Source organism: Corythoichthys intestinalis, chromosome 16, assembly GCF_030265065.1.
Source record: "Corythoichthys intestinalis isolate RoL2023-P3 chromosome 16, ASM3026506v1, whole genome shotgun sequence".
Lineage (NCBI taxonomy): Eukaryota > Metazoa > Chordata > Actinopteri > Syngnathiformes > Syngnathidae > Corythoichthys > Corythoichthys intestinalis.
In genome coordinates, this window is record NC_080410.1 from 3652867 (window position 1) to 3667699 (window position 14833).

Genomic DNA, 14833 nt, shown 5'->3' on the forward strand with positions numbered 1-14833 from the left:
AGTTGATAATGAGCCATTTATGAAATGCAAAGAAGAGCTGTTACTCACCATTTGGTGTGGGGACCTGGAATTTTTGGATGCAGACTTTGATTTGCGCGTATCAGACATGCTGATAGGCAACAACCCAAACCTATGGAGAACAAAACTGATAAGAAATTGTCTAGATTTTGCCATTTTACATTCCTAATTTTCTGGAATATAAGTATTTTTGGCTGGACCTATGGGAACCTTTTGGAATTTCTCACATTTCTGCATAAAATCACAATCAATCTTGGTCTCATCTGACCAAAGCACACGGTCCCAGTTGAAGCCTGGGACCGTGTGTATTTTTGTGCGAGACCAGATTGAGCTTTTTGGCAAGAAACACTCTGAGTGGCTCTGGCGTGCCACGAAAGATGCGCATGCTGAAAAGCACCTCATACCCACTGTGAAGTATGGCGGTGGGTCAGTGATGCTGTGGGGCTGTTTCGCTTCCAAAGGCCCTGGGAACCTTGTTAGGGTGCATGGCATCATGAATGCTTTGAAATACCAGGAAATTTTAAATCAAAATCTGTTGCCCTCTGCCCGAGAGCTGAAGATGGGTCGTCACTGGTTAATACAACTCAACAATACTTGATCGGAGGTCTTCAGACAGCTCTTTTGACTGAGTCATGAAGCACATCAGACAATGCTTCTCATCAAGACAATTCTTACCAGGTGTGTGTTTTATAGTGAGCAGGGCAGCTTTAAAGCACTCATCAGTGATTGTGCGCACACCTGACTGAAATTGTTTGGTAAAAACTGGTTTCAATTGCCCTTTGAGGCCATGTCCACACAGGGTATTTGGCAAAAAGACGATATTTTTCAACGGTTTGACCTATAATCTACACGCGCACGCAGATTTAAACCAGGGTTCTTAAAAATGACGGGGAAGGTGAAGATTTGCGAATTCTGCGTTTGTGGCTTCGTCATGTGGATACTGATAACCGAAGATTTACATCACTGGCTGCGACAAATTTTGTCCTCACGTCACACATGAGACCAATTTTTACATTTGGAGTATATTAAATAGGCGCTTCTTTGCTTCCATTTTTTTTTTTACAAACTCTTGCTGTGCTTCTTATTGAATAATGGGTATTTTGGACAATTATTGTATTGTTTTGAATGATGTACTTAAAAATGAATGAAAGTGGTTGGCTGTGGAAGTTTTTTTTTTTCTACACAAACGTGCAGGTGTGGACGCAATTATTTTTCCCTGACGTATTAGGGCATAATCCTCGTTTTTAAAAAACCCTGCTACGTGTGGACATGGCCTAAGTCTCCTTAGACAGAGGGTTCACTAAGTTATTTTTCCCCCTTCTGTCACTGTTTGCATGCTATCCTCATTAAAATATGAAAACCTATAAATGATTGGGTGGTTTTAGTTAAAGCAAACATTGCATTTTCATCAGTGTGATTTTGACAAAGATAGGTTCACATTTGATGGCGATTTTATGCAGAAATGTGAGAAATTCCAAAAGGTTCAGATACTTTTTCATACCACTTTACTGTATGCAGAAACATGCGTGATTGATGATGTCTGAAGCATTTTCGGGGCAAATAAAGCTTCGGACTTCGTCTTTCACGTGACAGTGGTCATTTAATACAAGAGATTCATTGGAGTGACACAAGCTTTGGGGCTTCAGTTTGGTTTGCCCGCACTACTCATCCCAGTCACAAGGCCTGAATATGGTAAAAACTGTGGTGTGATTTGGAGCGGACTGTCCATGCTCAGCGACAAATAAAATTAATTGAAGTGGAAATGTTTTGTAAGAACTAATGTGAATTAAACACCTCTACACAGAACCCAGAAGCTCAATGGAAGTCTTACAAATAATTATAGTCCTATTTTAAGTCTAATGACGGATCGGAACATTTCGCATCAATGATCCCTTTGTGGATATGCTTCGACACCTTCTTAGTTTTAAATTGCTACTCAGTGTACTTTCCAAAATGACTATGTTCATGTGGCTCAGACCTGATTTGAGTGTTGGACATTGGAAGGATGTTGTAAGGCTCCTGAGAGTTGACGCTGCTGCTCTGTGGGGTAAATGACTTCTCTGAGCCAGTCACAAGTCCGTACAGCACCTGGAAACAAACATTTTAGGAACACAACACAAAAGAACAAATGTTATTAGAGTGCACTTTTTGTGACACATTAATTGATGAAAGGTCCAAAGTACCGTACCGATGTTCTTTGGGACAAACGATTGAGGTTTGCATTCAGCGGCGGTGTGAAAACATCTAGGTCAAATGGGTCAATGTGACTCTCCAGCCAATCACAGACTTCTTGCATCCTGAATGGGACAGCAAACATAGCTTGAGCTTTTAGATACTTTTCTAAGATTAAACCTAACTTAAGTCAGACATTTACATAGTATATGTTTGGGCAGTTAGTATATGACCGTACTCTAAATGTGACAATGTACAATTGATATCTTCAATATGATGATGATAAAACATTTTGAGCTGCACAATTGACGTGTCATCCTGATCAGTGATGTAGCTCACTGAGCATGTTTATGCAAAATACGCCATTATTTTGCTTGCAAAGGATTTTCCCAAATGCTATTTTAATTGCCTTATAGAATACAGGTATCTGTAAGTGACAACTGATTTAGCACCATGCTGTCTGCTGCCGAAACATAGACAACACTGCAGTCTTTTCTTGTCTCACACCACAGTCACAGTGAAGCAAAGTGCTAAACGCACTGTCTGATTATTTGAGAAAGACAGGTTTAAGCCAAACGGCCTTTGTTTGGGCTGGTCATCTCCTAACTTGAGCTTGAATTTTAAAACAACACTATGTAACATTTCAGTTTTGGCCAATTTTAGCGACACCGGAGGACAAAATCGGTAGTGTTTTGCCTTAAAGTGCCTATGACAGCAAAAAGCATGTTTATTTCATATTTCCCCACAGTATTATATGCTCCTGAATGAAATGGACTGCTTGGATGTATATCGCTCGCTCGATATATTTATTCAATTTGTTGAATCCCGCCCCATGAAAATGATTGACTTCCTGGATTGACGAAGAATGCAAATGTGATGTCAGCGGACTAATCATCTTCAGTATACACCCAATTTCTACTACAAATACTACATACAGTATGCAGAACGACTGCGGATTCAGGTGATTTTTCGGATTAATTTGTTTATTTTTCGCATCACGCCAGCCCGATGTGCTGCAGGCTTTTGTTGCTGCACCAGGGAGAGGCGTGAGAGTCTTTTTGGGTGTCAAAAAGTTCCTGTTCACCACAGATAATAGCCAAAACAAGTCCGACAAGTGTGGGACCATTGGATCCACGAGGAAGTAAGTAAACTACGTGTTTTGTATTATGTCAAATACTGGGATCATGGCACACATTTTAATAAGGAAGTGGCTAGCATTCTATGGGTGACAATACTCCCTGTCCACCGAGAAGGCCACACGGCCGATGGCCGGCAGCTTGTCGCACACCATGGTCACTGACTGATAAAGGCGTGCCTTGGCCTGGGCCAGACAACGCCGAGCCAAAATTTGTTTGCTGCGGGGGGCTGGCTGATCAGTGAAGACAATCACCAACGCCGCTGTGTGTGACATGAGTTGGGGTAGTTTTGTGTGATTTTATGTTTTCAAAAGACGAGAAAGAGACTTGGAAGAGCCGCTCGGTTCAGATTAGAATGTCCTAGCTGTCAGGCCTCCTGTTTTGTTTACGCTCTTTCCTCTGTCTCCAAAGCTGGGGCAGGGAAATGATAAAAGACGGACTAACTCCGGTGGCATAATATACCGTTTGGGAAGTTTACGAAGTCGGCACTTTTGACCATTACGCTGTAATTTTGCCCTGAGGTACTGAATATATGCATTTTTAATATTTCATATTCCATTTAGCACAAGACTTTTATTTGTCATGACCATACAATTTATTTAGCAATCAGGGAAAAATAATTTGAACCAAAGAATATCCTGTAAAAATATTCGAGAGATTGAACCTATGATGTCATTTTGCTGCTCGCTGTCGCATTTTCCTCGTTCTGAATCTTTCCCCTCAACGATCTGAATTTTAAATCAGCTGAAATTGTTACCCTGCCGACGTCATCATTCAGCTGGGGACGCTAGAGCGCTATAATGACAGGCGAGGCTAAACGGCAGATGAAAAGACTAATTTCTCCTCATCTACGCTTTGCCAAATTGTTGTACATAATCGAATCATCTCAAAATATGATTTTAATTCACATAATAATGCTATTCAAGTTTTTTTTTATGCTGTCACAGGCACTTTAATCTCTTGGTCAATGACCTTTTAGGTTGTTGATTCCTTAAATCATTTCATTGTGTTACTGTACAATGTGTGGATGTTGCCTTTGAAATTTACTCTTCTGTTACCTAGGGTCTTGATGGGGTTTGCAGCTCTTTCCTTCCTCTAGTTGGGCAGACAAAGTGGTGTTCAGATAACGAAGATCAAACATCAGCTGCAATGCTCGGTTCTGAGTCATTGGAAAAGCATCTTCCTGAAAGCAAACACACACTTTATTGTTTGGCTTCTTATTTGGAGAACTGAAAGTGCGGCGCTCCCATGAGTTACCCTTGGTACCCGCTGTGTGAGTGTCTGGTAGTGCTGCAAAGTATGATCCAAACAGGCCTGCAGAAGTTCCCGCATGGTAGCTTCTGGCACTGTATGGCCACCCACCTTGTTCACCTCAACACACAGCTGGAAGAGTAGCGAATGGACGTGCAAAGATGGCTGTGGAATGTACAAACTTAGCATGACAATCTTTATGTACTTCAAACGCTGAAAACGATCACAAATTGAAAGCAAAGCGAATGGCCGACCTGAACCGGAAGACGAATCTTGGATGTAACGCTGCTCCCCGACTCGGCCTCTTCTTGGATCTCCAGATCTTCCCAGTTTGTTGCGTTTTCCAAGATGGCACCAGCAGAATCTGCGAGAAGAGCTGTTCCAAACTCCTCCATCAGCCTCTAAAACATCGCAAGAAAGAATTACTATGAATCAACTAGACTATGAAACCCTAACCCTTAAAAAGGTACAGTGGTATGAAAAAGTATCTGAACCTTTCGGAATTTGTCACATTTCTGTATTAAATCACCATCAAATGTGATCTTTGTCAAAATCACACAGATGAAAGAACAGTGTCTGCTTTGACTAAAACCACCTAAAACATGTTTAGGTTTTCATATTTTAATGAGGATAGTATGCAAACAATGACAAAAGGGGGAAAAATAAGTAAGTGAACCATCACATTTAATATTTTGTGGGCCCCCCTTTGGCAGCAATAACTTCCAACCAGACGCTTCCTGTAGCTGCAGATCGGTCTGGCACATGGATCAGGACTAATCTTGGACCATTCTTCTCTACAAAACTGCTGTAGTTCATTCAGACTCCTGGAATGTCTGGCATGAATCTCTTGTCTTTAGGTCATGCTACAGCATCTCAATGGGGTTCAAGTGTGGACTTTGACTTGGCCACTCCAGAATGTATATTTTGTTCTTCTGAAACCATTGCTGCAGCATCCATCCTTTTTTAGCTTCAACTGTCTGACAGAGGACCTCAGGTTTTCCTGCAAAACATCTTGATAAACTTTTGAATTTCTTCTTCCATTAATGATTGCAAGTTGCCCAGACCCTGAGGCAGCTAAACAGCCCCAAATCATGATGCTCCCTCCACTATGCTTCACGGTGGGGTTGCGGTGTTGATGTTGGCGAGCTGTTCCATTTTTCCTCCACACATGACGTTGTGTGTTACTCCCACAGAATTCAACTTTCATCAGTCCACAAAATATTTTGCCAAAACTTCTGTGGAGTGTCCAAGTGCTTTTTTGCGAACATTGAACGAGCAACAATGTTTTTTAGACAATAGTGGTGTCTTCCGTGGAGGCCAGTGATTTCTGTATATCTTTAGCAGACACTCTAAGGTTCTGGAACTGAACTCTTGGAGTCATCTTTGGTGGACGGCCACTCCTTGGGAGACGCAACAGTGCCAAATTCTCTCCATTTGTAGAAAACTTCTCTGACTGTCGATTGATGAACATCCAGACTTTTAGAGATGGTTTTGTATCCTTTCCCATCTTTATACAAATCAACAAACCTTGATCGCAGGTCTTCAGACAGCTCTTTTGACCGAGCCATGATGCATACCATTATGCTTCTCAACAAGAAAATTCTTACCAAGTGTGTGTTTTATAGTGGGCAGGGCAGCTTTTAACCACTCATCTGTGGTTGGGCACACACCTGACTTGAAATATTTGGTAAAAATTGGTTTAAATTGCTCTTTAAGTCTCCTTAAGCAGAGGTTTCACTTATTTATTTCCTCCTGGCATTGTTTGGATGCTATCCTCATTTAAATATGAAAACCTATAAATGTTTGGGTGGTTTTAGTTAAAGCAGAGTTTTTTTCATCTTTGTGATTTTGACAAAGATCAGAGCACATTTGATGGTGATTTTATACAGGAATGTGAGAAATTCTGAAAGGTTCAGATACTTTCTCATACCACTGTACCTATTTTCCACCATAATTTTCAAATAAATTCTTTAAAAATCAAAAAATGTGATTTTTCTGGATTTTTTTCCACATTCCGTCTCTCATAGTTGAGGTATACCTATGCTGACAATTACAGGTCTTTCACCTCTGAGTGGGAGAACTTGCACAATTGGTATTTAATCCCCAAAGTTAAATATGCTACTGTTTCAATATGTTTTATTGATTGATTTATTTGTAACCCAAAAAAAAAAAAAATCTACCAAAATACATTTTTGTCCCCTCCCCAACACCAAGAAGTGCGCAGCACCCTCAGCACCCCACTTCCCGCGCCACTGGTCCCAATTACATATTTTTGCACCAAAGTCCAAGTCACCTGATTTTGAGAATCTGCCGATCAGATACCAAAAAACAAAAACAAAAAAACTCATTAGCGATCAGAAGTTCCAAACATGTTACAGTACTGTACTTTTTACAGTATTTCCTCTTCCATTGTTTCTGGGAGTGTTGCGTAGTAATGGCATTGTATTTCTTGATCATTTTTTAAAAACTTTTTATCCATTAAAAGGTAAAACAAATATTATGTATATAAATTCGGCCGGAATGAGATCGGAAAAAATTAACATTGAGACATACAGTATATTGCCAAGGCGCCACACTTAGGTGCACCCAATGCAAAAAGTAACTTTTTTTTTTAGGTGCACCAACACAAAATGTAGGTGCATAGAACTTGGACGTTCTAACCACTGTCCCTCTGTGCCACCTTCATCATGTGAATTCTTTTAGAATAACGTAGAAAAATGCTTTGATTCATTAAGTGAGCCCACTCATATTCACTCACGCTTTGATGCTCACGCTGCCAAGAACAGCCTTTTACTTGAATGATTGCTATAGACTGGTGTGTAACAAACTAAACAATGATTGACACATTTGTGCCTTTGATCGTAGAGTTACCGAGGCTTCTCTAGCTAAATTAAAGCTACAAACCTGTCAATCATTGTTAACTATAAGTACCAAACACTAGCTGGTGACCAAGAAAAAAACAAGTTTGGTCGCAAAGCTTAGCTAGCAGGAGGGAGGTGAGCGACTCCGTGAGCATGAAGCAGAAAAACAAGTATATTTTTTAAATTAAAAACCTGATCTGTTTCACCCTATTCCGATCCTCTGAAAAATAGCGCAACCGGCTAGATTTCCAATCACATGATCGGATCGGGACATCCCTAGTTTTAACATTTTCTTAAGAATTTGTGTTCCTTGTCTCACTGTAATTTATCTGAGCCCTTTGAGACTTTGTTAAATGTGACTCCTTATTTAAGTATTATGATTTATTATTGAAATGAGGTAGCGCTAGATCTGCAAAAAGCAAACCAAATCACATGAATATAATAAAATGAATATGTGCTGACTTTTGAGGCAGTGGAGCTCCATATGCGGTAGGCCTCCATGCTGCAGTTGAGAAGCTCTTCTTTTAGCTCTGCCCATTTTGCCTGAGCAGCGCTGACTTGCGTAGCCGCCTTTGCTTTGCCTAACTTCTTGCTCTGCCTCGGGGTCACTTTGTCCGTGGCCTCGCAGCCACTCTGTTGTCCCAAAATGCATTGTTTCAGATTGGGACACAGTTCCCCCATGGAGTGACACAGCCTCGCCATGAAAAGGACAGAACCCATGCCGGCCAGACTGGGATCTGGCGAGGTTGTGGCCAGTTCTGAACGGACGGCGGAGATAATGTGGCGAACGCAAGCCATGCAGCTGTCCCGTAAAGCCTCCTCCACTGCCGGCGAGTCTGTGAAGCGGTTCAAAGTGGACGCTGACGAGCCATCGGTACAAGCTGATGATGGGATTTTCACGGGGATGGAGTCAGAGCCTGCAAAGAACAAAGCGAGTATTAAAGCAACACAATTGGCTCCTATGGACATCATTTATTTGTCGAGACGCTAGGTTGCAAAGGGGTGGCACATTTTTGACAAACTTCCCATCAGAGGTTGAGTTTTTTTTTTTTTCCCCAAATACTGTAATTTTCGGACTCCTTTTTTTTTTTTCACGCTACTTTTTTCCTTCTATTTGAATCCTGCGGATTATAGTTCAGTGCAGCTTATTTGTTGATTTATTTGGGTTAATAGGCAACACATGCCTCCTAGCATGCATTGGCGCAGTACAGATGTAAATAACAATTAAAATTCATGTGCCGTGCTAATTATTTATTTAGTTACTGTTCCAATTGTTTCATAAATTGCTTGTTATGGTATTTGGTAACACTTTATTTAACAGTGGCGTCATAAGACTGTCATAATTTTGACATGACACTATTATGGGCATTACTGAATGCTTATGACAAATGTCATTAACTGTCATCCGGCAAATTATGGTACTAACTCCATTTATGGCTCCAGCCATCCAAGACTGCTTTTTAACACAATTGACTCTGTTTTAAACCCGCACCCCACTGTCTTAACTGATGTGTCAGGTGCCACTTGTGAGGAGTTTCTCGCTTTCTTTCAAAACAAAGTCTCTTCGGTCAGGCAAAATGTCTGCAATTCGGGTATCTCATCAGATAATCTACATCCTCCAGAACTGCTCACTGTTTTTGAACAATTTGATCTCCTTCCATTGTCATCTCTGTCTGAAATAGTTAGTGGCATGAAACCCACTAACTGTCCGTTAGATATAATTCCAGCTGGGCTTCTAAAGGAAGTCTTTAGTTGCCTCGGACCAAGTCTGCTGGCTCTTATAAATAACTCTCTCAGTACCGGTTCTGTCCCAGCTGCCTTCAAACAGGCTGTAGTCAGACCCCTTCTTAAAAAACCCCATCTCGACTCCTCCGTGCTGTCCAATTTTAGACCCGTCTCCCACTTGTCTTTCCTTTCTAAAGTTTTAGAAAAAGTTGTTTTTATTCAATTGCAAACATTTCTAGAGACAAACTCCACCCTTGACAAGTTTCAATCAGGCTTCAGGTCCAGACATAGCACTGAGTCAGCACTGTTAAAAGTGCACAACGACATTGCCCTTTCTGTAGATAATGGAAACCCAGCAATCCTTGTTTTACTAGATCTCACAGCAGCATTTGATACAGTCGACCACACAGTCCTTGTATCTCGTCTAGAACACTTTATAGGTATCCGTGGTAAAGCTCTACAGTGGTTTAAATCGTACCTGGAACATAGGACCTTCTCAGTAATGATTGGGGAATTTTCCTCCTCACAAACCTCTCTGTCTTGTGGGGTGCCACAAGGCTCCATTTTAGGGCCTGTTCTCTTTGCACTTTATCTCCTACCTTTAGGATCAGTTATAAAAAAACATAATATCTCTTTTCATTTTTATGCTGATGACCTGCAGCTGTATCTCCCCCTGAGACCCAACGAACAAACTGCTCTCACTAAATTAATGGAGTGCATTACCGATGTGAAGCAGTGGCTAGCGCAAAACTTTTTACATCTTAACGAAAGCAAAACTGAATATATTACTTTTGGCACACCTTCTATGTTAAATGCCCTTGAGCCCAACCCTGGCACTCTGGCTCCCTTTTTTAAAACACATGTTAAAAATCTCGGAGTGATATTCGATTGCAGGCTCAACTTTGAAAAACAGATTAGTTCTGTTGTAAGAGCAAGTTTTTTCCAGCTCCGTCTCCTGGCCAAAGTGAAGCCTTTTCTTACTCGCCACGACTTGGAAAAAGCAATTCACGCTTTTATAAGCTCAAGGCTGGATTACTGCAACGCTCTTTATGTTGGTCTTCCCAAATCCTCAGTTTCTCGTCTCCAACTTGTTCAAAATGCTGCTGCTCGATTTTTAACAGATACACCTAGACGTGAACATATTACCCCCGTGCTATCATCGCTCCACTGGCTTCCAGTCCATTTTAGAATTGATTTTAAACTTTTACTGTTTGTTTTTAATTCTATTAATGGCCAGGCTCCTTCTTACTTATCAGAAATTTTAACCATCCGTAACTCTGGCAGGAGTCTTCGCTCTACCGGCCAACTTCATTTGCAAGTCCCAAGGTCCAAACTCAAACAGTGGGGAGACCGATCTTTTGCGGTTGCTGCACCCAGGTTATGGAATAGTCTTCCCCCGGAAATCCGCACCACTACAAATTTGGGCCTTTTTAAATCTCGTTTAAAGACACACCTTTTTAGACTCGCCTTTCCCCAAGATTAGTTTAGTTTAGTTTTACTTCTTTAGGGTTTTTAATGTTTTCGGATTTTATCTGTTTTATTGTTTTGTTTGGTGTCTGACTAATCGTGATGCGATGGTTCGTTTTTTTTTCTTTTCTTTTCTTCCTAATGTCATTTTATAACACTTTCCTGCCTTTTATTTACTATGTGCCATGTTTCTCTTTGTTGTAAAGCACTTTGGGGACCTTTCGGGTTTTGTAAAGGGCTATATAAATAAATTTGATTTGATTTGATTTGATTTATGTCCAGCTTGGATCTTTTACATCCATTCAAAAGTGAGACAATTTGCCAAATAACACTAAATGACATCTGTTATAAGCATTAATTAGTGCCAATAACAGTGTCATGTCATAGTCTAGTCTACAGTGGAATATTTGCTGTCATTGTGCACAAGGGAGGGTAGGTGTAGGACGGGGTTGTTGTTGTCGTCTCCCTTGTCTTCTCCTCCTTTTTCTGTTCGTTTTTCTTCGAAAGCCACAATGCCTTGGTAAATAGTTCCCCTCCATGTTTTGCGGTACATGGCAGTTTGCTACCATGACGAGCGGTCGATGTTGGTTTGTGCCAAGATGCGCTTGAGCTGGTCTTTGTAGTGCATCTTTGGGGCTCCTCGTGGTCTAGTGCCATTTGCGAGCTCGCCGTAGAGCATTATTTTGCGGAACAACAATTAATGAAACAACTGGAACAGTAACTAAAAAATAATTAGCACAGAACATGAATTTTGATTGTTATTTACATCTGTGGAGCTGCAATGCATGCTAGGAGGGTAGTTGGACAACAACAGTGTTGACAGCAGCTGGAAGAAGAGGTTGACTGTCTCCCCCAAGGGAGCAGAGATAGCTGAATGAAGCTTCTTGAAGCAATGAAGCTTTGCAGCCAATTGGTTCAAAGCTACATGGTGTTTCATTTGGTCTTTAGATGATTCGTTTTGTTTTGTTTATTAGGAGAAGGCAGCAAGCAAGAAGGGGTTATATTTACTGTTTGAATTACTCTAACACACACAATATAAAATGAATAGCATTCAAATCATAGTTTAACAAGTACAAGTGGTTGGAGTTCGGGTGATTGGAATTTGCAGCTCCTTCCTCTTCATCTGTTTGCTGTTTTTGCCTTGCTGTACACTTGGAATAAATTGTCAACTTGTGTTTCGATGCCTTTTTCTAGCTTTTAAAATGGAGTCAGTACAAGGGGTTAAAACTAAGGTAAACACGCGGAGTTTGGCCTCTTGGCCGGGTTGTTGGAGTTGCCCCGGCACGGATCGTTGGAATTGTACTAGCATAGTTCCAGTGGTTTGGCTAGTGTGATTCCGGCAGTTTGGCTAAAAGATCAAATTCCAACATATTTTATGCTGCTTTATTGCTAACCCTGGCCCAATCCTTCCTCCTGCAGCTCTGGAAAGGGGGCCACCGCCATCCTTCAGGGTGGTCCATCCACACTGCCATTAACCAGCCTTCAGGGAAGGGATGAGGAAACGCACCACCGGCCCCCATGCATGTCCCTAACAACCACCACCGCTACCGACACGGCATACCGCTGGACCCCATGGCCCGCTAGGCCTGGGGCAGGACAAAATCCCCACCCAATGTGGGCGACACCCCTCCGACCCACAGGCACTCAGCCAGTGACCCGTGCCAATTCCCAAGGAAGATACACGGGTAGAGAAGAGAGGAGACGGCGAAAGCAGGAGAGTGCTGAGAAGCCGCCACAGGGCGGTGCGTGGCCGGAGCCCCAACTCCCTCAACCCCGCAACCAGCGGCCCACATTGTAGTAAGGGTTGCCATCGCGGGGCATATAATCGTGAATTCACAGAAATGTATCATCGCAAGGGTATTTAGTTCACAATCGAAGAAGTAAGATGTTTTAATATTCATTTTTGCCTTTTTTTTTTTTAAAGATCAACATCAATAGTGTTGTATTTCCTTTCAAAAGTTGTGTAACTGTAAATCAATTTCTCTTCACTCGATCGCATGTATATAGAAAAAATAAAAGATTAAATGACAAGTCACTTCAATGAAAAACAGAAATCCATATTTTAACCCAACCTGCATCCTGGGACGGAAGGTAATGCTGGAGGTCATCAAGCCGTGCTTTCAGCTTGGCGTCAACGGAGGAGCAAAAGTTTTGTACGCAGGGTGTCACACCATTCGTCTTCATGGCCAGAGGACTTTTTTGCTGTTCCTGCCCCCTCTGGGCCTCACTGACATAACCTGCATCACTTTGCAGATCTCCTGGAGACTCTGTCCACATATAGGCAGACACGTCACATTCATACTGCGCTTCCCGGCTATTTGCAGTCTGTCCTGCAAGATCCTTCACAGTGGATGTGAGGAGCTGCACTGAGCTCACTGAGATGGCTTTAGTTTCTTCTTTGGTTATAGCCTTGTGAAACAATAAAACGGTAGTGAGGTATTGTGAATACATACAATTAAGCTTTTAGGCATATTGTGTTTTCAGGACACCAACTACCCTTCCGAACACTAACCTGTAAGCGTTGAAGGAAGAGCTGTTGCAGGAAGTCATTCCAGATGGCCAGACGGCGCTCCAGCAGCCGCTGACACACTGTGTTCCAGTGCTGACTGATGGAGTCAGCAGAAAGGAGGTCCCAAACAGCGTCTCTAATGGCTGCCAGTCCCTTCAGGCTCTTTACATACACCAGAAGGCTGCCAACACCATGACAGATGTCCTCCTTACACCTGAAAGAAAGATTGCCAAACTAAGACCCTTTAGGTTTTCCAAAGTCATTCACAGCCACAGTTGCATACTAAAATATTCAATCGTTAGGAAAAACACATGAAGTAAAAGTTGAATAAGAAAAAAAAAAGGAAAAAAAAAAAAAGAGTTTAAGAGAGTAAAAGAGTGAAAAAGAGTATTTCAATACTCCATTTTACAGAAAAGATATTGAAGTCATTTTAGCATAATATATGTATGATACATGTTACTGTTGTTGCCAGAGGTGGATAGTAACGTGTTACATCTCTTTACTGTATAAGTTGCGACAAGTAACTTTTGGAGAAAATTGAACTTTTAAAAGTATTTTTACCAAGCCATACTTTTTTACTTTTACTAGAGTAGATTTGTGAAGAAGAAACACTACTCTTACTCCACTACTTCAGGCTACACTAGAGTCGTTACATTTTGCCTCTTTATTCTACATATTAGATTTTATTTTATTTCTACCAACACTGTGGTTCTACCAGTTTCACCAATGAGACGTTGCAAAAATAAATCACCAAAATGATAAAAAACAATTAAATTCCCTTGTTTTCTGTGTAAATCTACTAGAAACAAGTGAAATTATCAGTCAGTGCTTTAAGTAAATTTCACTCTGATTTCTTGAAATAAGAAAAATAGCGAGCTGAAAATAACAGACTTATTTTCATGGGCGTAGGTTTGCGTAGAGACGGTGGAGACAAAACACTACCAACTTTTCAGGATGCTCAAATTGTCCCCACCAACTTATTCTTGTTATTTGCATTATATAATGACTTCAGGTATATAGGTCATTTAGATTGTCTTTCCATATGTTGTATGGAATTATTCTCATTGCGTTCAGACTTACATTTATTTACCCCTTTTACTTGTTGAATGTGCCGCTCCATTCCCCCCTACCCCCTCAACTGCACGTTTGATTGGCTGATGACTAGACTCCCCCTTACTGCCGCGTTCCCAACACAAACACGCACACAGAACCTCGACAGAAATACATGCCTACGTGCTGCCTCCTCCTATTATTAGAAGTCCTTTTCGGCCACCAGCAGTAGAAGCAGCCACTGTAAGTAATGTAAACAGAGGTCAAAATTGTAGACGGTGGCAAATATTAATTTTACGTCTGACAGTCTGACCTGCAGCAGAGTTAGTATAGCATTAAACTGTGTTGACCTGCGAAACTTGAGCACACTGCAAAAATACACCTCCTTAAAATGATAAAAAACAATTAAATTCCCTTGTTTTCAGTGTAAATCTGCTAGAAATATGTGAAATTAACTGACAGTGCTTCAACTAAATTTGTGATACTTTAAGACCTTAACAGGCTCAATGGACAAAGGCAGTCTGAATGGGTACGCCAAAAAAGACAGATATGACAAAATTCGGAATTGTGCATTAGGACCTGCGGTATGAACCTAGCCTTAGCTAGCTAGCTAGTTATGAAATAGTTTAATTTGTTGATAAATA

At 41.2% G+C, this 14833-nt stretch overlaps 1 protein-coding gene across 3 annotated transcripts in view; it reads right to left on the reverse strand.

Annotated features, from left to right (window-relative positions):
- Positions 1–14833, reverse strand: part of cog1 (component of oligomeric golgi complex 1) — a 54510-nt gene that overhangs the window by 10712 nt on the left and 28965 nt on the right. For all 3 annotated transcript variants that reach the window (XM_057861000.1, XM_057860998.1, XM_057860999.1), the window contains exons 6-14: positions 13143–13353; positions 12703–13039; positions 7901–8355; positions 4832–4978; positions 4584–4742; positions 4385–4509; positions 2207–2315; positions 1997–2106; positions 49–130 (exon numbers count right to left, since the gene is read on the reverse strand). In XM_057861000.1, coding sequence (XP_057716983.1) covers positions 49–130; positions 1997–2106; positions 2207–2315; positions 4385–4509; positions 4584–4742; positions 4832–4978; positions 7901–8355; positions 12703–13039; positions 13143–13353 — 1735 coding nt within the window. The remainder of the gene's footprint in view (positions 1–48; positions 131–1996; positions 2107–2206; positions 2316–4384; positions 4510–4583; positions 4743–4831; positions 4979–7900; positions 8356–12702; positions 13040–13142; positions 13354–14833) is intronic.